General features: G+C 36.1%; 1 protein-coding gene across 1 annotated transcript in view; it reads right to left on the bottom strand.

Annotated features, from left to right (window-relative positions):
• Positions 1 to 294: 294 nt before the first annotated feature.
• The window catches only part of LOC117124898 (transcriptional regulator ATRX-like), a gene marked incomplete in the record, with an annotated part of 31,406 nt that continues 8,321 nt past the window's right edge, over positions 295 to 23,379 (bottom strand). The window contains 22 exon segments of the mRNA XM_033271231.1: positions 295 to 4,704; positions 5,454 to 5,492; positions 5,861 to 5,932; positions 7,029 to 7,268; positions 7,365 to 7,517; positions 7,687 to 7,719; positions 7,971 to 8,148; positions 8,917 to 9,032; positions 9,361 to 9,460; positions 10,359 to 10,518; positions 10,717 to 10,853; positions 11,428 to 11,570; positions 12,032 to 12,274; positions 13,584 to 13,759; positions 13,874 to 14,011; positions 14,525 to 14,702; positions 15,587 to 15,724; positions 16,623 to 16,871; positions 17,367 to 17,513; positions 18,370 to 20,802; positions 21,984 to 22,087; positions 22,450 to 22,530. Of these exon segments, the coding sequence (XP_033127122.1) occupies positions 4,438 to 4,704; positions 5,454 to 5,492; positions 5,861 to 5,932; positions 7,029 to 7,268; positions 7,365 to 7,517; positions 7,687 to 7,719; positions 7,971 to 8,148; positions 8,917 to 9,032; positions 9,361 to 9,460; positions 10,359 to 10,518; positions 10,717 to 10,853; positions 11,428 to 11,570; positions 12,032 to 12,274; positions 13,584 to 13,759; positions 13,874 to 14,011; positions 14,525 to 14,702; positions 15,587 to 15,724; positions 16,623 to 16,871; positions 17,367 to 17,513; positions 18,370 to 20,802; positions 21,984 to 22,087; positions 22,450 to 22,530 (5,525 nt within the window).

The raw sequence follows: 23,379 nt of genomic DNA, 5'->3' as shown, positions 1-23,379 counted from the left end.
ATTATTAGAAAAAGTAGATATTTCTCACATTGCTCAAGTAACTAAATCACAACGGACGTTTGCCAATTCTTAAGTACAGAGAGATTAATAATACCACTGTAGTATAAAATGCTTGTTTTACAATATCGTATTGTTTTGGTTTGGTAGACTACTAGTACTGTACACAATGACTTAATACATTAAGGCTCTGTACCGTCAACAAAATCGATCATACCGGCGCACAATGTTAACGTTTCTGAAATAAATTCGCGAAGACAAACAACCATAACAACAACAAACACCACCACATCAAAACAAGTTAAGCATACGAACTTTAATAAATGTTGCAGAATACTGCTATAGGCGAACACTACATACACAATAAAAATAGGTTTAAATAAAGGAACGATAGAAAAAAAAGACACTGTTGTCATACATGCAAAGTCTAGTCTAGTGGACCTTTCCAGAGGGTCAATCAAACTGACCAATCAGAAAAGGGTCAGGAATATGCGCGTCTAACAAGAACACGCACGTGTCGATTTGTAGGACCTTAGCAACAATATCGAAGGGGCGGGGCTTAGTGGAAAGGTCCATCGGTGACACACTCGCACACAAATGGCTCAGATTTTCCCAAATTGACTTTACAACACTCATCAGTCGCAACATATAAACAAGATGTAGCCTTATCAAATCCTTGAAACGAATATAAATATTTCCAATAAACCCACTCTTCCACAATAGATAGATTTTAAGGGGTAATTTCTAAAGCTTTGTAGCAAAACACAGCCTATAAGATCACATAGAAGAATAATGATGATAGAGCATTTACAAACAACTACAGTACACTTTAAATACGAACTCAAAATTCATAATGCTGTCTTACCAGACCATTACATAATTGTCTAGACCTTCAACATGGTAAAATACAACTAAAGAGGTTAAAATTCTATAATACTCCTCCAACCGTATTGTGAAATGCTACAATACCCCAAGATGTTGATAAAATAATAATACTAGCACCAAAATTTAAGCCTGAAAGTTTTGAACACAATTAGAACAATCCAAATTTGAAGTTTGACAGTGTGGAACGATCCAAGTTTGGAAGTTCACGAACTTTGGAAATATCCAAGCCTGGAAGTTTGGCAGCGTTTAACCATCCAACCCTGGAAGTTCCACAAGATTTGCACCTTCAAAATTGGATGTTCGGAAAGTTCATCCAAGTATATGAAAGTCTCAAACATATAAACTGTGGAATTTTGAGAGTTTACACCCATCAAATTCTACATCAAATTAACCTTACATCTCATGGTAAAAGCAACTCACTATTTGGCGTTTAAATAGACGTACATCCTTATCTATCATCCATAAACTTATTGCGAATAGGATACGTATTTACACAAATTGTCAACTACAAAGCACATATATTGAAATAAGTCGATATATATTTTGCACAAAAGGCTAAAGATTGTTGAATAAACATCTTCACCTGATATCCTATCGGTTAACTTTAAACTCTACAAACAGTATAGAAACAAACTATGACGTCACATTACATATGGAAGCATTTTTCTGAACAATTTGTAAATATTTCAAACTCAAATACAATAACTTCGTAGTTTCTTCCTCACAAAACATGGTTGTTTGTTTTGTTTGGTCATGTCAGACCAACGGATGTGTGTGTGTGTGTGTGGGTGGGTGTGTGTGTGTGTGTGTGTGAAAGACATTGTGATGCAGACTGTAATTGAAAATCTCACAGAAAACAATATTACCATTACATTTTCTCCAGGTCAATGCTGTTATTATATTCTTCCTGTGGTGTCACTCCAATGAATTCTACACCCCATCGCAATTTCCTTTGTTTTTAGAAGCTATTAGGCTTACTATGTCCACACAACTTCCTTTTATCTGTGGGGGCTCCAAACTGCATCTTTAATAGTTTTTTTTTTTTCTATTTACAAATAGAAAATAATCGACTAATGTCACTTGAAAACAATCGCTTACTTTTTAATTTTGTTAATCAGCATGCTTTAAATTGTTTAACTGGCGTTTCAGGGGCTAAACTCATTAACTATGCATACTAACTGTTATATTCCCAAATAGAATCATGATATGCCTATATAATATAGTCATGATGTGATGTTAACTCATTAACTATGCATAATAAATGTTATATTCCCATATATAGCCATGATGTGCCTATATATATGGTCATTATGTGATGTCATCACGACTATATTTATTCAGTTTTTTATACTGTATTAATTTATGACACCTCAGCTTGTACTATGCTTGATGCTTGCTTGTACTATGCGACAACTTATCCTTATAGTTGACATCAACAATGTCTATAAAATACTTTCATACAAACATTAAACCTAGAAATAAATAGTGTCTACTTCTCTAATTAATATTTGTTGATCATTCTGAGTTGGAGGGAGGAGATTTGTACAAGTTTTCACTTCTAAAAACCTATTTTAAACAAAAATATTATAAAACAGAACTTTAGAACATGGTTTTCTGATGATGCAATAACTTACTTACTTTAAAAATAACAATATGCACTAACTAATTTACTTTAAATAAACTCCAAAGGTTTAATGCACGTTTGTAGCTTGACAAAAACATGCATGTATTAAGGCCAACATAGACAGGGTCGTATGACGCAATCCAACGCGGATTATCGTAGGGAGCAGTCTTTAACTTTTCATGAGAATAAAATATTAAACATGTTTAATATTCTACGATGCAACTATCCAGAAGCGTCAGCGTTTACTTACATAGGTCGCGTCGGGCTACGTCGTCGTACAACGCTGAGTTGGCCAACATTATTATTACATGTCTTATAGGCTCAGAACAGAAATAAAATTTCGAGATTAACGTAGCACCAACATAAAAACCTTAAGTCAAAAACTAAAGGCGCTGTGCATTCACATATTCATTTATGTTACATAAATTTCCACCATGTAACTAATAAGAATGCATTAGGCTTCTTACACTTAAATGCAAGTATTTTTTATCTTAATTGTTGTATAAACAGTCTAAAACAATTTCAAGGTGTCTAGGAGTTAAAAAAATAATTCAGAAAAATTAATACAGTACATAAAAATAATAAAAATAACAATTATAATAAAAATAACTACTAAAAAATAAATATTAATGAAAATAACAATAACAACAATTAATCAAGAAAATAACAAATAGCAACAATGATATTTCTAATATAAATAATGAAATGACTAATAAAAAATGTTAATACAATACTAGAACATTAAAAAATGGGTTGTCAGCATTTCAGATTGGTAATAACTACAGCATAGCAATTACAGAATATTGTCTGTTTGAATCGCTTATAAGCAGGCGGCTGTATAACTGTCCCTAAAGTGAGTGTATTCAGAGTTGGATCAGCTCGACATATAAAGGTTAAATGTTATTCATTTATATTTATATAAGGCCACTTACAAGCAGGCTGCTGTGCAACTGTCCTCAATGTGATAGAGTGTATTCAGAGTGGGATCACCAAGACACATATAAGGCCTCTTATTAAAGACAATCACAGGATGAAGAGGTAGGATATTTACATTTCAAAAAGCATTATAATATGTCTCAATATAGCTATGACAATATGAGCACACAACTGTATAGAATTTCACATAGGATGCAACTGCATTTCTAAACTCAATACCATGGACAGTCAATGACCGATATTAACAAACCATAACATACACTCTACACTTAATAACATTATGTTGAATTTATTTAAAATTAATTTTGATTTTAAAGTACCACCTGACTGCAAGCCATGACATTTTGCAATGACACACTGTTTAACATTTATCACTGCCAATAACAATCTAATTTTAACAAACAATATTATAAATATATCGACTTATAATTATTTTATCAGATGTACGTACGAATTCCTAGCAACGTCAAGCAATCAGGAAATTACGTGCCATTGAGGAAATATTTTAAGAAACATCTACTTTATAACCATTCCAGACATATACTGTAATTCCATCCCCTTGAAGAAACATCATGCTGGGCTTAAATATGGGATATTTCAACAAGGACATTGACATTGATATTTATTTGCTGTTTTATACATTGCTAATTTCAACAAAGTGGGCTAATCTATGTTTTTACAACTAATTTTGCAAATATAACCCACTACTGGGGTTAAATATATTGCTAGAAATGGTTTTACAAATTATGTTTCAAATAAAACGAAAATGTCTGCCATTTATATATTTCACCAGAAATGGGTTTTGTAAGTAATATGTATGCCATGTATGCCTATGTTATTTCCTGTTGGTTAACTTTTATTCATTATTATAAAAATGTTGGAAGAGTAAAGAAAGGTTAGAAACATATTGTTTACCATAATTGGGAAAATTAATTGTATCGTATTGTTTGTTCTTATAAGTACAATATTCAGTTTACATGTGACAATGTTTTCATTTACATACTGGAGGATGGGTCTTTACTATTATAAGGGGGTGAGTCACCAGTGATGTCCACTAAAGTGGGGCCACCAGTAGGAGGGGCAAGTGTTCTCATCCTCTTCAACATCTCCTGGACGCTCATATTCATGCCGGACTGGCTTTGAGCTTGCTGGGCTGTGCGGGGAGTGGCTTGGGCGATGCGGTTGCGCTCAGCAATGGCTTGCTGCATCGCTAAAATGTTACGTTGGACAGCAAGATTCTGCTGGGTAAGTTGCTGCACATTCTAAATGTAGAAAGAAAAAAATTTATATATATTTGTTTATGTCTATTACGGCAACGCATACATCTACTTTGTACATTCATAAAGCTAAACTAAATCCCTTCTGAGCCACTGGGGATCATAGGGCAAGAGCTTATCCCCAGTTTCTGTAGTGTGAAGCGGATGAGAGTTGTCCTCCCCCTGGATGGGAAACTAGTCCATCGCAGGTTAGTCCCCAGCAGTTTGCTGGTACGCATTGATACAGCTGGGTGGACTGAAGCAATGTAGCTAAAGTGCCTTGCCCAATGACACAAGCGAATCTGCACAGTAGAGACTTGAAACCCCGACTTACGATTGAAAGCCCAAACCTCAGCCACTGTGCCAAACTGCCGCTACTTGTGCATTTATACATATATATATATATATATATATATATAGAACTGGAGGTCGCTGGAACAGAATGTTGCTACTCGGAGTTTCACGTTATTGCGATCGTCAGGCAACTGAACTGATATATATATATAGATATATATATATATACAGTTAAACCTAAGTCGGTCTTATTTTACATGCCAAATTGTTGTCTTTTAATAAAAATTTATATATTGTGTGTCTATATATATATATATATATATACACATCTTATATATATATATATAAATTAAGTAATAGCAGACATAGTACAAGCAAGGTAAGACATTATTATTATTAATATTATTATTATTTTTATTATTATTGTCATTAAACACAATTATACAGAATTGTTCACTTACCGGCATGTTGTACATATTCTGCTGAGCAGATCGAGAATACTGCAAAAAACAAAAATAAACACACGTCCAAACTATCAAATTTTATTTGACAAAAACATGTGACATGCCTAAATATGGTCATGATGAATTTTATAATCTCAACAAAGCCTTAAACCTTTCTACTGCCAGATTAAGCCATACAATACTTAATGTATACTTGGTTGGCACATTGATCTTAAGCCTACGATAATGATAAATTTATCAATCATTTTACAAGAACAAAGTTTCTTTAAGATAATGAATATCGGCAGACAGACACTGAGGATGTCTGGCAATAGGCCTAGAGAAACCAAGGTTGTTACTCTTATTTTGGGATGAAATTACCTTAATTCTCTAAATCATTACAATCCTGTAGAGATGCTACTTACCTGTTGCATCAGCATTGGGTTCAACATTCTTTGACCCGTCATCAGTGTATCGCGCCCTTGTTGATACAAATGCTGAAAAACATTACAGACAAAAGTTAGGCCCCTGTTTTCAAACATTTAAAAGTATGAGCTAGTCCACAGGGCTTTGAGACTCCGGTATACATCGAACTACTACATTACCATAGGTGCCTAGTTGGGTGCTTTTGGCTCGAGAATCAACACCCAACTCACCCCAACGCGTGCGCTGCGGTACTCACCACGGTGTGCGCTGCAGTACTCACTATGGTGTACGGTGTGCGCTGCTGTACTCACCACTTTATGCGCTGCTGTACTCACCACTTTATGCGCTGCTGTACTCACCACTTTATGTTCTGCGGTATTTAACACTGTGTGCACTGTGGTACTCACCTTGGTATGCACTTCCGTACTCACCACGGTGTGCGCTGTGGTATTTAACACTGTGTGCACTGTGGTACTCATCATGGTATGCACTTCCGTACTCACCACGGTGTGCGCTGTGGTATTTAACACTGTGTGCACTGTGGTACTCACCATGGTATGCACTTCGGTACTCACCATGGTGCGTTGCGGTACTCACCAAGGTGTGCGCTGCAGTACTCACCACAGTGTGCACTGCGATATTTTACCACGGTGTGCGTTGCAGCACTTACCACGGTGTGAAATACGGTACCCACCACAATGTGTGCGCTGCGGTACTCACCATAGCGTGAGTAAAGGATTGGCACCTTTAGCAGCCTTGAAATGGCAATTTATACTTTTTTCGAATGCTTTTTATTACATCTGAAATTGATATTCTGAAGTAAATTGTAAACTGGAGACACTGCGCAGGCAGTTGTTAGCTGACACGATTTTATAGACGAAAATTCTATTTTCGAAGAATACTGAAATCACTTGGAAAAAACAATATGAAATGCGCGCAGAAGAAAGCTGAAATCGTTTGGGTGCATCTCCAGGAGACCAAGGATGTTGGTTCATGCAGTGGTAATCTCAGATAGAGGGCGTCCTAAGGCAACATGGTTGAAAAACTTTATGGTTTGGATGGGGAAAGATATTTTGTTCGCGAGATGCAAAGTTATCAAAGTGCAGTAACGGTCTGTGGACTATGGCAGTAACATGACCCGACACAAACATGTTATAAATGACTTACACCAAATTGTTGCATAAATTGCATGTTGTTTGCTGACATGCCTGGCTGCATCTGCTGCATCTGCTGCATTTGCATTCCATACACACGACCTTCCTTCTCTGCTTCATAATCGGCCCATGCCTCTTTTCTCTCGTCCTCTGTTAGTTCTTCTGCAATTTTGTTCTCCAGAAGGGAATCGTGTTCGTGATATTTGACTATCCAGTCTTTCTGATGTTTCAGCAACTCAGCAAGAATGAAATCCTTAAAGAGAAAAATTATGAAATTAATAATAACAATAATAACAGTTCACACAAAAAGAAAATACGACAAAATTTGGAAAACAATAAATCAACATACTTTTGGAAGTGCTGGTGTTGGTCTCTCAGGACAATTGGGATCATCGAGGCGATCTGGAGTAAAATTGTAAAGCTCAGACAAATCCCTTGCTGAAAAATGTCGTTCAATCTGGTGTTCATCAACGACACGTTGTGATAAAGACTGCTTTGTAACCTAAAGGGCAAATAAGTAACTAACGATAGTATAAAATGAATCTATTTTAACAAATGTAATACCAATACTATATGAACCACAAAAGCCTCTAGTTTAGTTTCTGCAGCTGTAACTATGTCTGCCCCAGAAAATGCAATGCATATTTGACTTAAACATTTGAACTACATACCTGTCTTTCATATATTTTCTCTTCCATTGTACCCTATTAAAAAATAAATAAAATTATGATTATGAATTATATAATCTTCTCATCCAACATTTATCACTCAACTGGTTGGCTATAACACCATTGTCACAAGGATTTTGTCCCCTTCCCTAGATAATTCCTCCCTGCGCTCTCCAGGCAAAATTCACTATGGACTTGTGGTCAAAGTAGTGTTAATCAAAGTTAAACACTGACGAATTAAGTACCAACCTACTATTCCACACACAATACAGAATTATTGATTTTACCTGTGCCACAAAACGGTAAATGTACACAGCTTTGGTTTGGCCAAAACGGTAAACTCGGAAGATGGACTGTATATCATGGCTAGGATTCCAAGATGCGTCAAATAAAATCACTCGGTTTGCCGCTACCAAGTTCGTTCCGAGAGAGCCAGCACGAGTTGAGATTAAGAACAGACGAGACCTGATAATAACAAGACAGCAATAATAACAATTTAAAAAAAAAAAATAGTAATGACAACAAAAATGTTAATAATCAATACATTGCCTAGCAACATAGACAATGACAATAATAATAATAATGAGATTCAATTTGAAAACCAAACTGAACCACACTCTTCCAATATATTACGTTTAAAGCAGTTGTTTCCCGAGCTCACTCAGTTGACGTGCGCAGGATACATGACATTCAACCTTGACCAGAAGTTTATGCCCATTGAATATGATTTAGAAATGACAATTGGTTAGGATATGATCGATAATGTAACACGTTATAAAAAAAACGCAAAATTGCGCGTAGATGATGTCACGCATGACTGATCACATTGAAAAGCTTATTGTAACTATTCCAGGCCAAGGCAAATGACGATGGAAATTTTCATGTTAATACGAAAATCAACTAAACGCTTCCAATATACTGTGTTTCAAGTAGTTGCCTTTAGAGTTTACTCAAGTGAATTCTTATTGAGAACAGTTTGCAATCTACTTTGACTTTATTATAAAACCTCAAAGCTGGGTATTCATGACGCGATTTGATTCTGTGGAGAAGGCAACACCATGACGCGTGCGCAACAAATCGTTTTTAATGCTGATCCATTCAGACTGCCACGGCAAACAGGGTTGCATCGTCTACCGCTAACAGAAAGCGTAGCGTGTTAGATTAGTTGTACGACTGTAATACAACAGAAGTGAGTGCTTGACCTTTTACTTAAAATGAAAATTGATGGTTTACCTTAGGTCGTCAATATCATTGAATATTTCAGCCCATCGTTTGCGCATGTGAGCTGGGGTTGAACCATCCATTCGGAAATAATCTGTTCCTTTGACCCATGACCCTGTTCCTGCAATCTAAATATAATCAGTCATGAAAAGTCATCTTATATTCTATGACTTTATAATTTACAATATCTATTTAATTTATCATCATTACCATTACACAGTTTACATCTTCCATTCCAAAATCCAGACTGTCAAATTTTAATTGACAAAAATCTGTATGCCCACATAGTCATGATGCCCATATATAGTCATGATGTGCCCATATATAGTCATGATGTGCCTTTATATGGTCATTGTGTGATGTCATCTTGACCACATTTTGGTATGCCGCATATTTTTTGTCATACACAAATTTGATAGTCTGGACAAAGAGGGTAGCAAAGGTCAAAAATGTTACTTCATTAAGAGGGTTTCCATCTTCTTGTGACTTCTCATCAATGTATGTCAGGAAGTCCTCAATCAGATCAAGTGACAACAAACTTTGGCTAAATACCAGGCTAAAAGAAAAACAAATTAGTGTAAGAATCAATTGAAATAAATAAGCCCCAGTGCGTTTCATAATTTGTGTTATTACGCTAAAGTAAAGGTACGGATACACACGGGTATGAGTAAACCAATGTTGGGTACGAGTTAGGCAATGTTGTGCAGGAGTTTGCCAATGTTGAGCACACGGTTATCTAAATCTGGGTACAAGCTGGCTGCCACAGTTTGATCGTAAGGTCTATATTGCAGCCTAGGTTACAGGTTGTAAATCATATATTGATTTAAAGCACCTATTTAGACTGGCTAAGTACTATTTACTAACAAACCGCATACTTTGAGAAGTAGCCCTACGTGGACTGTCGAAGTGTGCTGTGTATCACAACCCAATGGGCTCATCTTACCAGCAGAAACTTGCTGGCCACTGCTTGAGTTTTAGTGCTAAGCGCAACAAATTGCATTGGCCATTGTCATGACTAGTCTTAAGACTCTTTCAGCAACATAAATTGCTTTAAATCCGATTTTAATAAAAGTTTATTAATAAAAAAAAATATGAAGTAAAGTTACATTTCAACTGCAAATCAAATCATTTTTTTTTTATAAATGTAAAGGCATGACATGTTGCAATATCAACCAAGACATTTTTTATGGGCATTGATGATGTTATTTATTGTAAATTTGCTGAGTGACATATTAAGTATGCAAATGAGTAATTAGCATATTCACGCATGTACCAAAAACAATAGGCTGTCTGCTTACTACTATCCTGCATTCTGACAATTTTGAAACCAATCAGACTTACCAAACTTTAGTTATTATGGTAACAAACAATTTACTCGGCAACAGTGATGACAGCATGAAGAAAATGGAAAGCGCTTTATATTGAAAAAAAATAATGATTGTTGCGATGCTTACACTTTATCACCAACCATATCAGCTAGTTTGAGCACTTCCATTAGCAGCAGGAGTTTGCCACTCATTTCCAGGTTGTTTTTACTCTCTTCCGGCACCAAATTACTATACCACTCATCATCCCCTGGAATACCAGGATCAGGTATGATCTCTTCTAATGGTTCTAAACAAATAATTAAATTAATTCAATTTAGGCAATAATTTTTTACATTGTTACACTGCGTCAGGCCATTGCTTAGCAATTATTGGCTACCGCTTAGCAATTATTAAACATTACATTTTTCCAGCCAATATTGGTTCATTTGGGGGTCATTATTTTCCAATAATACACTCACAGATTTACAATAATTCATTATTATACCTTCATCACCTAGTCTTGAGTTTCTAGTGCGACTCCTTGTTTTCCAAGAGTTGACGACTTCAACACTACTGTCAGACTTTTCATCGTCTGATTTTTTACCACTGGTTTTCTGTTTGGCTTTAGACATCAATTCATCCCTGGTGAAAAAATAAAAAATGCTAACTACCACTAAAAATGAAGTTGTACACATTATATGTTACACTGTATCTTCTTTTACTCTTCATGAGAGCAGCCTAGCTCAGTCCGCTAAACTGGTGGTAGCCTCTGTGTGCGCTGAACTGTGAAAAATCCCTTGGTCCCCGGTTTCAATTCCTATTGATCCCTGGTTTCACATTGCTGCTTTCAATGTATTTCAGCTGGAGGGCTGAAATGCAAGTTACGATAATGCACCTTCTTTCGGATTAGACAGGATTAGATGTTTATGCCATGTACATATGGCCCATGAGCATGTTAAAGAACGCAGTACACTCTTCGGAAACGGTAGGGAATTGTCTCCCAGTGTACAGCCGAATCACCACCAGAAAGAAGTTACTGGAAATAAGTCTTCTCCAGACTTTTGTAGGTTATCCTCGGTGATTAGATCCATTCATCCATCCTACACATTCACATCAATCCGAAAGTAAACTAGCCAATCGAAAGATATGTCACGTAAAAGAAAGCATCACAAAGAGAATGAAGGAAATGAATAGAATTATTGCAGATTCAACTTACTCACTATCACTGCTTGCGCTTCCTCTCCACTCTTTCTTCTTTTTGCCGTGTGGCTTGTCATCGATGAACTCAACCAGGCTGTCGTCGCTCATCATCTCCTCACCAGATGTTATGAAGTCGGACATTTCGTCATCATACCGAGCCTAGAATGAAAGAAATTTCCACAATGTTACACATTGCGTCATTGGTCGTTGCTAAGCTATTGCTTAAAATTGCATTAAATCCAATAATTATTACACAGCGACAGTGACAACAACAACATGAATAGGCAACACAGCTAAAAACAAGAGCCTCCACTGAGCTTCGCTTCTTCAGGGAGGCTAATAAAACAAAAAGTTCAAGAGAAGGGTCTAGTCGGGAATTCAAAGTAGAAGGGGACTTCACATGAATGTCCACCTACCTTAGCCCTCAGGTTTGGGTTGAGGCCAGAAAAATTACGATGATGGCCCTCTCTAGATTGCAGGAAATAGCACTCTCAGACTTGCATTGAATATAAGTTTATTTTTTTCTCTATTTTTAGAAAATGTCACCGATACAGTAATATTAATCATGTCTTAGCAACTGTTCCAACCTTCTTTCTATTGAACTGCATTAAATAACTTACCCTTTTAATATCCCTGATGGAAGACAACCTGAGGACCCATGGGTGAGTCCATATCCTCATCAAGGCTTGGTAATCAGCAAATAAGCCCATCCCTTTGCGCTGTAGACTCTCTCCACCATCTACACGAGCATAAGTACTGAGGTACTTCTCGTACAACTCGATCTGAATTTTAGATAATCTCACAGATATGACGTACTCGTATTTTGGTGGTAGATAGTTTGTGAGGGCTGAATAATCTCTCCGCTGTAAATTAATAATTGATTAATAGTTGTCAAATATTAAGATGTGTTCAGGAAATACATGTCTCCCTCCAAATAAAGACCACTTTTCTGTGGTCCCATATTAACAAATGTCTTTTATTGTTATTAATCTAATTAGAGATCAAAACTGCTAAAGACCACGGAAATCCCATTCCAAGAATTGGTCTTTAATTGGAGGGAGACCTGCACATTTATTTTTAATGAGTTTTGGTGCAAAAGTAACAGGAGTCAACTACATAAGTTGCGACTATAGGCAGGAGTGCTGTATAAATTGGCATTGGTTTCAGCTACACCCTCGCTTGCACATAAACATAAAGTTCATTTCACATAAATGTAAAAATTACTAAAAAAAAAAAAAAATATTAATACATTACACTTATGTTCTGTACACTTTTTGATGTGACAACACCTGTTCGTGATATGACATCACCATAACAATAATAATAATAATCTAAAATTTATAATGGGCCAATTTCAAAAAATGATCAAAGGTACAGTTTACCCTTGAGTTTGTTAAATATGTTTTTAACATGTTTTTAACATGTTTTTAACATGTTGGCTGCCAGCAAACGAATATACTCATCCCACAGGGTGTTTCTGAGGCCACTAGGGACGACTATACTCGTCAAAATCAAGGTAACATTCTAGAATTTATTTCTTCTTTGGTATACATTATTGAATCACATACTTGGTAGTTCGGTGAAGATACACCTAGACGATAAAATACAAATAACGGATGTATGTTTGTTGTGTTATCTTGCCGGCAGTACACTTAATTGCTCGAGTGGGGGCGCCCTCTGAACATATATCAAAAATATATGCAAAAAGCAGATAAGAAAAGTCACACTTGGCAGATACAATAAAAAATGCTGCTCCAGTGCTGCCAATTTATTAGACACACCATTCCGATAATATATGACTAGATATATGACTTTGGAATTATGTGCAGAGTGGAGATGACAACAAGGAGCATAGTAAGGGTCATAAATGTTAAAATAAGCATCTTAAATAAAATGTGTTGCCTGACATATGGATTGCCCATATACATATGGATTGCCCATATACATATGAATTGCCTATATATGGGCAATTCACTGATATCTGTTACATAAAACAGAGCTTCCTTATAAAAAAAAAAAAAAAAAATCATACTATCTCTGCTGGGAATGGATCATTCTATTAAATTTATAGGGGTGTTCTGGTAAGTTGGCTTATTCAGGTATCTAAAAACAGAACAGACTGAACTCAATAAATTCATATCCAGTAGCTGTATCTCTATGCTGTATGCTTACCTGCACACAGCCAGACAGCATGTCATGGAGGACATGCGCACGTCTCTTCATAACACGAACATCATGTCTGCTGGCGTCTGAGCTCTGTCCATTGGTTATTGGATTCACAAATCGATTGCAAAATTCCTTCTTGGTTCCGAGTAAGCTAGGCTTTACAAAGTCAACCATACAGTGATCTACAAAAAAAATAATCACAATTTAAATGATGATTATATAAACTGGTATATTTAGCTTCTATATATCCCAACCAATTTGATACACAGTGTTTGATAATACAACCTCTAACTTACATTCTACGAGGTTATTTTGAAGTGGCGTTCCGGTAAGGCAGATACGTCTACGGGTCTTGATTTGGTTAAGGGCCTTTGAAATAGCTGTCTGTGCATTCTTCAACATGTGTCCCTCATCACACACCACAATGTCTGGGCCTAAGGTGGAGACAGAAAGGTTTATCATGCCAGTAATAATATGTCATCAATTTTAGAATTTTTTAGCTGATTCCTATTCGTATACACCAAAATATTCATAAATAGGAACAATATATTTATTAACAAAAGCAAAGCAGACAGTGCACTGATGGTCGTGGGTCAAGAGGATTCCATGGCAACAGACGATTTTTAGTAATGATCCATGCACAATACCACCAAAAATCAGCAGAGTGCATTGCATCATCCAGCGACCGCAGAGCGGAGATGGATTCACTAGCCTGATTAAGATTCGGCAAGAGGAAACATGGTATCAACATTGTGGAATGAAGCTTTACTGGTGAATAAGGTGCTTACCTTTTAATCTCATGGTCTTTGGTTCAAATCCTACATTCTAATTACTAAAAAAAAAGTCCACAAGTAAAAACAAGCCTAGTTTTTTTTAAGCTTTATGCCCTGTCCAGTCTATCAAATTTTAACTTAATACAATTACAACTGAAAAAAAACTGTCGTTACCTGGGTCAATAAGCGCCTCGTAGAAGGTTTTCTTCTGCGATTTTTTGCGTATACGAGCACCAGTGGAGAGATTTCGGTACATTGTGTAACCCATCACCATCACACCGCCGTTGTTGTGCCAAAATCGTAGACTATCAGCTCTTCCCCAATTATCCTTGATAGATGACATTTCATACACCTTTGGGATAAAACCAAACATATATTCTTAAATAGTTATATTACTAACTACTAAATCCTTTCCGAGCCACCGGGGCTCATAGGGCTGGAGCTTATCCCCAGTTTCTGTAGTGTGAAGCGGATGACAGTTGTACTCCCCCTGGATGGGACACTAGTCCATAGCAGGTTAGTCCCCAGCAAATTGCTGGTACCCATTGATAGAGCTTAATTTGGTGGGGAACAAAGTACACCTCTTGCCCTAGCCCTTCAAATTTATCCAATGAACAATTTTGGCCCCTATTGCGATATATTGAAAAACCCCTGGTTTATGCCTTATGTAGGGATCATCATTATCTGACATCATCATTATTCCATTCTAACCCCTTCGACTAACGACTGATTTCAGCTATTTCTTACCTGAAGAGTCTTACCGAGACCCATGCAGTGAGCCAAGATACTGTCTCTTATACACATCTAGATGTGTATAAGAGACAGCATTATTGGCCAAATTAAACTTAAATAAAGTAACTTATTGGCCCTATTTGAGTTCCTAAGTCTGACAAACAGTACTAGTGAAAGCTGCAGTGCAGCACCACCTTCACTGTGAACCAATCAATACACAGGAAGACAGGATGTTCATATTTCGAAAAAGTATGTTCATCGATTTATTTTTTTATTTTATTTGTGTCTCGTCCGGGTCAAGTTGAGACAAGCTCAGCTTCTAAGCTTGATCCAAATTGATGGACTCTTGTAAGTTGTAGTTCCTTTTTCCCATTGATTGAATAAATGTGTAATGAATAATGAATAATAATGAATAATGCATGTTCACAATATATTGTCACAATAGAACCCATGATTGCCATTTTAGATTACATTTTAATCTACACTGAAATTACAAGTACTTACTGGAATTTCACTATCTTCACCCAGCCACTTTTCAAATTCTGCCACCCAGTTAAGTATGGTGTTGAGTGGCGCCACCACAAGGCAGTGTTTAGTTCCTACGTCCTCCGATGTCATCACAGAGTGAATATATGCTATAACCTATACATCAAAAATGATAATATAACCATGAAATATTTGTTTAGCATTTACTCTTACAGTCACTTGTTTAAAGTCCTTCCAGACTGTTAAATTTTATTTGACAAAAACAAGTGACATGCTTAAATATGGTCATGAGATGACATCACATCATAAAGATATGTAGGCACACCATGAAATATATGGCCATACAACAGTTATTTGTCAAAGAAAATTTGATAATCTGGACAGCGCCTTAGTTTAGTCAGCTGGTGTTAGCAACTATGTGTGCTTGGGGCCACACAGATCCTTTGAGACCAGTGATTAACATTTTTGGTGGGTAAGATAGTAGCCTGGTCTACACTGGACTTTATGTGACAAATATATCTGGTTTGCCCATATTATGGGATATATATATATATCAACTATGGATATAAAACCTGATAGTGTGGCGTCACTCGCAGGAAAAAAAAAGTTTGTGTTCATGTTTATGTTGCCTTAGACTGGCAGTACAAATCTACCAAAATATGTATATGTTAATGGTTCTCAACATGCGGCTCCAAGGCCACATAACAAGCACTCACGGGCCAGAAAAACAAGCCAAAAAAAATATATTCTGTTAGGCTTGGGCCTAGATTTCTAACCACAACTGAACTAAAACTGGACATTAAACAACTAGCACAAGCATCAAAGGCTATTAACAGTCACTAAGCAGGACAGATCATGATTCCTAATTTCGTGGGGAACAAAGTACACCTCTTGCCCTAGCCCTTCAAATTTATCCAATGAAAAATTTTGGCCCCTATTGCTATATATTGAAAAACCCCTGGTTTATGCCTTATGTAGGGATCATCATTATCTGACATCATCATTATTCCATTCTAACCCCTTCGACTAACGACTGATTTCAGCTATTTCTTACCTGAAGAGTCTTACCGAGACCCATGCAGTGAGCCAAGATACACCCTCCTCCAGGCTCATCTACCTTCTGCAGGCTTTCAAATGTGGAGTCCCACAGAAACTGAATGCCTTTAACTTGATGAGGTTTCAGATTCTGGGCAATGGACTTATCAACCTCCAGCATCACTTCCTCCTTTTTCTTATCATATTCTAGAGTGCAGGAAGTGACCTTTGAACTCTCCTTTGGTTTCTCATCAGACTCATCAATGACCTATGTTGGAGAAAATAATATACCAATAGTTCCAATTAAAAAAAAAATCATAAAACAAGTCTTTTCATACCAAACAGTGAAGCATCACACCCACTGTCTGAGAACCCCGGATTTCTGTTGGTGGAGAATTTAAACATTTAATCAGGGAGCTTTGATGAAGTATTTTCATAGCCTGAGAGTACCATTTTTTGGCATTTAAAAATACCTATTCTTAAGTGGTGCATGTGGAACTTTTATTTTTGGACCCCCCGTCGGGGACCTTGAATCCTTTTGTGCTATCTCTATCTCTGATTCTGCCTCTAGTAGCAAATTTTGAAAGATCAGTTGTTTACATACTGTATTTAGATATATGACATAAGCCGATTTTGGAATGGCAGGCCTCAAATGAGGATATAAACGCCTAACACAAACGTTAATATGCCACATTAGCTACGAACAAGCATTCTTTACTGGGTCTGTTATGTTATGAAAAGTAGAAGATATGTCACAAAATACCTCTTTTCTTTTTTCGGCAACTCGTTTGCGTCTCTCCAGTTCCAACTGGGCGGCAGCTTTGGTCTCTTCCTTCAGCTTACTGTCCTTCATAACCTTGCGGATGTTGCGACGACCTTTGCCCTTGCTTGGTGTATCTGGTTCTTCACTCTAAAAACAAAATTTATATTTATATCGTATATAGCCCAAAAAAATAATAATGTTATTTATTACTACCTGAATTTTTGATCAAACAGCAGCTAGTAAGGCCAAATGAAAAATGTTTGAAATTAAGAGTTGGCATTTTAGTGTTTTGCTTTTTTTTACATCTCAAAATGTTTTTTTTAATGAGCTAAAACGGCTGGAATAGGCCTATCTTGCGACAGTAGGCGATGCGACAGTGTTATGCGATCGTTTCGCTCTTCAATATAGATTATTAAAATGTCTTTGTTGTATTTTGGTGTATTTTCTACTTTTCCTTCCTACCTACTAGTTTTTTGAATTTTTCAAAAACATGGAAACACAAGAATTTTTTTTACTGGCCTAATCAGTGAGTGCATTTTGTGTCTGAAGAACCTACCATGTGTTAATTTGCTTCCATTACTAAAAAATCATCAAAACACAAAATAAAAAAAAAATATACACAAAACAGTGCGAAAAAATACTACTGCTTTTATCTACACAGCTAGAGTATTATGGTAAACCTCCATCCAGATTATCATATTTTCTTTGAACTGTTGTATGGCCATATATAGTCATGATGTGCCTATATATGGTCATGATGTGATATCATCATGAATATATTTAGGAATGTCAAGTTTTTTGTCAAATAAAAATTGATAATCTGGACAAAGCTTAAACTTTGTCCACACTATCAAATTTCATGTGATAAATAAATGTGACATGCCCATATTTGGGTGTAATATGACATCATCATGTCTATATATTGACACATCAAATTTACTTGTCACACAATATTTGATAGTGTAAACTGACCTTTAGGTAAAGGTGAACACTACCAACTAACCTTCTCTTCATCTCTGTCATCATCATCTTCACTTTCTTTATTTGATGAATCTGATGCCATTTTAATTCTCCTTCGTCTTTTCTTCTTCTTTTTCTTAGTAGTCTCCTCTTTCCCTGATGTCTGGGAGCTGTCATCTCTCTTCTTTGATCTCTTTTTTCTTTTCTTTGGTTTAACTTCTTCCTCTTCCTCATCTTCTTCGTCATCGTCTTTTTCAACCGTCTGTTCATCCTCCTCCTCTTCTTCATCAGAGCTTTCACTCTCCAGCGAGGCACTAGTATCGGAGTTCTTTCCCTTTGATTTCTTGCTTTTAGTATTCTTTTTCTTGCCAATTTCATCAGAACTACTTAGTGACTCTTCAAGGTGAAGTTTCTTTCTTTTCCCAATCTTTCTATTTCCATCTGACTCTGATAGTGAACTGGATTCCCGTTTTCTCTTTCTTTCCATCATTTTCGCCCTTCTACTGGCACGTTTTTCTCTCATATTCTCAGTATCCTCCTCACTACTGTTGCTACTCTCATTTAATTTTACCTGCATAAGGCGATGAGATTTTTTCTTTTTCTTTTTTTTCCTAGCATCAGAATCAGATTCTTCTTCATCAGAACTACTTTTGTCTTCCTCAGTTTTGTCTTTCTTTCCCTTTTCTGGTTCATCATCATCATCATCGCTACTGCTATTATTCTCATCAGACTTTTTCTTTTTCTTGTCATCGTTGGAATCAGATTCATCGCCTTCTTTATCAGAACTACCTTTGCTTTCCTCTTTCTTCTCTCTTTCCTTTGACTTATCAACATTCTTTTTGTCTTTTTTTTCTTTCTCTGATTCATCATCCATTTCATCTCCCTTATCATTATTTGATGAGACCTCTCCATCCCTGGCCTGTTCAGCTTCCATCTCTTCCAACACCAACTTCTCAGCAATCTTCTCAACATCTATTTCACTTTCATTGCCATCAGCAGACATCATTGCACTATTTCCTAAGGCAACAATTTCTTGGTCTGATCCATCACTATTTCTTTCTCCATTAAGTTTTCCTTTTCTGTCAAGAGCTTTCCTTCTTCTTTCTTCCATGCCATCACTCAAATCAGAGGAACTAATATCCAGATCTGAGTCATCCAATTTTTTCTCAGATTTTGGTCCCTTTTTTTTATTTTTAAGTTGTTTATCTTTCTTTAGTGGTTTTTTAACTACTTCTTCTGATTCGCTTGAATTTCGTTTTGCCTTTCTTTTCTTTTTTGCAAGTCTCGCTATGAATCTTTCTACTGCCGACTCTGAGTCTGATTCACTGCCAATATCATCATTCGCATTTTTTGAAGCCTTTGCTGCTGTTGACTTGTCCTCATTTGAAGAACTCTCTGCTTTATTTAAAACTTCAGACTCCTCAACCGAACCTTCATTCTCTTCCTCATCCTTCATCATCTTATTTTTACCATTCTTACCTTTTATATTTTCCTTTATTTGTTTTTGTTTTTCCACATCTAATCCTACTTCAAAATCATCAGAACTATCAGCCACATCCCTTTTCTCCTCTTTCTTAAGTTCTTTTCCTTTAATCATTTTATCTGATCCTTTATCCTTACTTAATGAATCATCAGAACTTTCATCCTTCTTATCTTTTTTATCCTTGTTAATCTTCTCTTTCTTAATTTCTTTTTCTTTGTTCATTTTGTCTGATGTTTGTCTTTTCTTAACATCAAATTCAAATAAGGAGTCATTAGAACTATCTCCATCACCACTTGACAAAACTTTTCCATCAAACAAAGGAGTTGTTTTCAATTTCCTAGGAGATTTTGGTACTTTTTTCCTTACAGAATTGGAATCACTTAAACTTCCGTTTTGTAATTTTCTTTTTGTCTTTTTCTTAGTCTTCTTTCTTTCGGTTTCTGATTCAGAATCTTCATCACTTTTGTCCGACATTGTTTCTAAAAAAATAGAAATCTGTTTTTCTAATGATTCAGTCAAACTTCGAACAGCCTTTAAGTTCTTAACAAATTTTTTCAAACAATTTGCCTTCATACTTCTAAAAACGGAGTGCTGTGGTTTGAACTTCTGCACCTTCACAAGTTTTAGTTCATCAACGATTGCATCAGTGTGCTTTTTTACACTGAAAAAAACTGATTTATCTGAAGACTTAACACTCTTGCTGTTAGATAAATTCTTCTTTTTCTCATATAGAACTTTAGTACACAACTGTTGGAGGTCAGCAAGCTGATATGAATTACAGCTGTAACACTGCCATTTACTGTCTTCATCTGCGTTTAATATCTCTGATAGTTCTTCACGTCCAAGGTTACGAATGATACATGCCCGACAAAAAACCTTGCAGCAAAAGTCACAGCAAATGAGTTTGCCGCCCTCACCACACCAGTGGCACTGTTCATCGATATCATCTTCATCTTTTGTGAAACAGCCACTTGTGTAGAAGTTATAGCATCTCTATAAATAATAAGGTACACATGATAAAATTAAATAGTACAATCTCTGGAATATATCAGCTATGTATTTGTTAGGCTCGGGAAGGTTGAGCCTGGTTCAACTTTGCTGATTGCATTGCTGATAATCAGAGTGTCTGCACAGTTGTGTCAGGGCAACTAGCATTGCACTGCAACGCAATCGGCAAAGTTGAACCAGTTTCAACCTTCCCGACGACTTTTGCCGACTATTGAATATAGAGTGAGTGATTCTATGGAAACAGAGCTTTAGAGACCACCGGATGATTGGGTTGCTGGTTAAATAGCTCTCACCCGGCTGCGTATTTCAGTCTAGAGTTTATTATATCTATTGTATCAATCTGGTTTAAAAACCATTTTTTTTCTACTGAATTTCCTTTCTTTTTGTATATCTAGAATAACGATCTAGAGAGATTAATCAGTTAAAATTGGTTTATATGACACCAATGAATCTAAAGTTGGCCCCCTATTTTCAAATAATAGTTATCAAATATGATCCATTTTGTAATGTGTCACTTTAGACAAGCCTCTTGACTTCTACATTACTACTGTTTTAGAACTGTTTTTTAACATCATATTCATAAGACGGTAAAAGTAGGGGTAAAGATAGAATAACCCCAAATTCATAATTCACTTTATTGCAATCGTATAACATACTGGATATTACGAAATATTTAGAGAAGGAAATAAAACAAAAACAGGTAAAATAAAAAAAGCAGTCATAGAAAAAAGAAACAATCCTAACTTGCAGCGCATTGTGGTAAATAGCCTAAGGGCAGGGTTCAGGGGTTTAGTCAGAAAACCGAAATAGGCCGTCCAAAATGGTAGCTAGCCTTCTGGAAGACGCAATGGGTTCTTTCAAGTGTACAAGAGCCAAATGTGAAACAGTGGACCTCCATCCAAGAGAAGACTTTTTCCAAGATTTCACCAACCAAACCCTGGGTCGAGGAGAAGCACAAACCAGTGCTGACATTAAGGCTGTCATTAGCGCCATCCCTGCCTTACCAGTCAGCGACTCAACCCACTCAACGAAACTGATAATTGGGCCCTCAAGGCATCATAACCAAGTCTATGATGCCTGATGAGAGGTAAAACGATCATTTGAGACAGGCAAATCACACATGCCATATAAAAACTTGTGTATGAAATAATAATCACTGTACTTACCCTGCATATTAGGACTTTAAGAGACGGATGTTCATGGACATATCTTTTGATATCCGGATTAAGTTGTTCACTGCAGCTTGTACATCGTACAACATCTGAATTGGCTGGGGAGGAAAACATTTTAAAAATATAACATATACAATTATTTTTAGAAAGTGAATTTAGGGGCTTATGATTAAGCACTAGCTCACAAAATAAGGTGGTATGAGGTGTTTTTAACTACTTAAAAATAATTTTTTTGCTTTGAAACATATCCAGTGGGGAAAATGGTTGAGGCAATATTACATAATAATTTCCTTGAAAAAAGTTTGTTGCCTCCAAAAAAAGTCAAAGCACAATAAAGTTTTCTTTGATAATTTATGGTTAAGTCAGATAAGTGTGTAATTTCAACATATGTTGCCATGGTGATATATCAAAATCTTGTCACATAAGGTTGAGAGTGTGCACAGAGTTTAGAATTACTTACTGCCTCTATTTCTTTTTTTCTGGAACTCAGGCCCCTTAAATTCATTGTCACTCACACTCTCAGGCTGCACCACAATGGTTCCTTAAAAGAAAAAAAATGAAAATTACAAGATCTTACTATTGTGCGTGCCACTGTAATCACTATTTTTTACCAATGCTAAAAAAGTTTTGATTTAAGCTATTTATGGTTTGATGGGTTTTTTGTTTGAGCATTGTTTCTTGTCGTTTTTGTCATCGTTCAGTTTTTATTTTCCTTTCATTTTCTCTTCGTCTGTCCTGTCTTTTTCTTGTATCGTGTGTAGCCTCCTGTATTTGTGGTCAGCCCACCTCAAGCCTTTGCTTTTAGGGATCTTGCCCTCCTTATTTTTAACATGATTATCAAATGTATCTTATTAAAGAAAAGATAAATAAATGTACATATGAATGAATGCATAAGTTAATTAAAAACTTTCTTATATAAACAAACTTAAAAGGATATTATACTGTACACTGCATATTCTTTATTAGAAAATATTGACAACTAAATGTATTACAGTAGAACCTCGATTTTACGTACGGTACGGGACCAGAGGGCGTACATAAATCGGGGGATTCGTAAAATAGAGGTTGAGTTAAATTTGTGGTAACCTTTGACCTAATACGTAGGTAACGCTCAATAAACGTATGTACGACCGAACGATGATACCTAGGCTAGACCTAGGCCTACGAATAAAACCATGTGTTTAGTGTTTTTATTCATCACTTTACGATGTCATAATAAAGTGTTCAAATAAAACCATGTGTCTAGTGTATTAATTCATCGTTTTATATCTTTTATTTAACTAAAATAAAGAACATGAAAATATTGTAAGATTACCTATACGACAAAGGTATAACTTGGGAATTCCCCTTCATGCCTATTCTAAACAACAGAGATGTGGTGTTGTCTGGG

This window comes from Anneissia japonica, unplaced genomic scaffold (assembly GCF_011630105.1).
Source record: "Anneissia japonica isolate Jap-2015-1 unplaced genomic scaffold, ASM1163010v1 scaffold1881_len754168_cov175, whole genome shotgun sequence".
In the NCBI taxonomy this organism is placed as follows: domain Eukaryota; kingdom Metazoa; phylum Echinodermata; class Crinoidea; order Comatulida; family Comatulidae; genus Anneissia; species Anneissia japonica.
The sequence above is the reverse complement of the archived record's forward strand: the minus strand, read 5'-3'. Positions and strand labels throughout refer to the sequence as shown.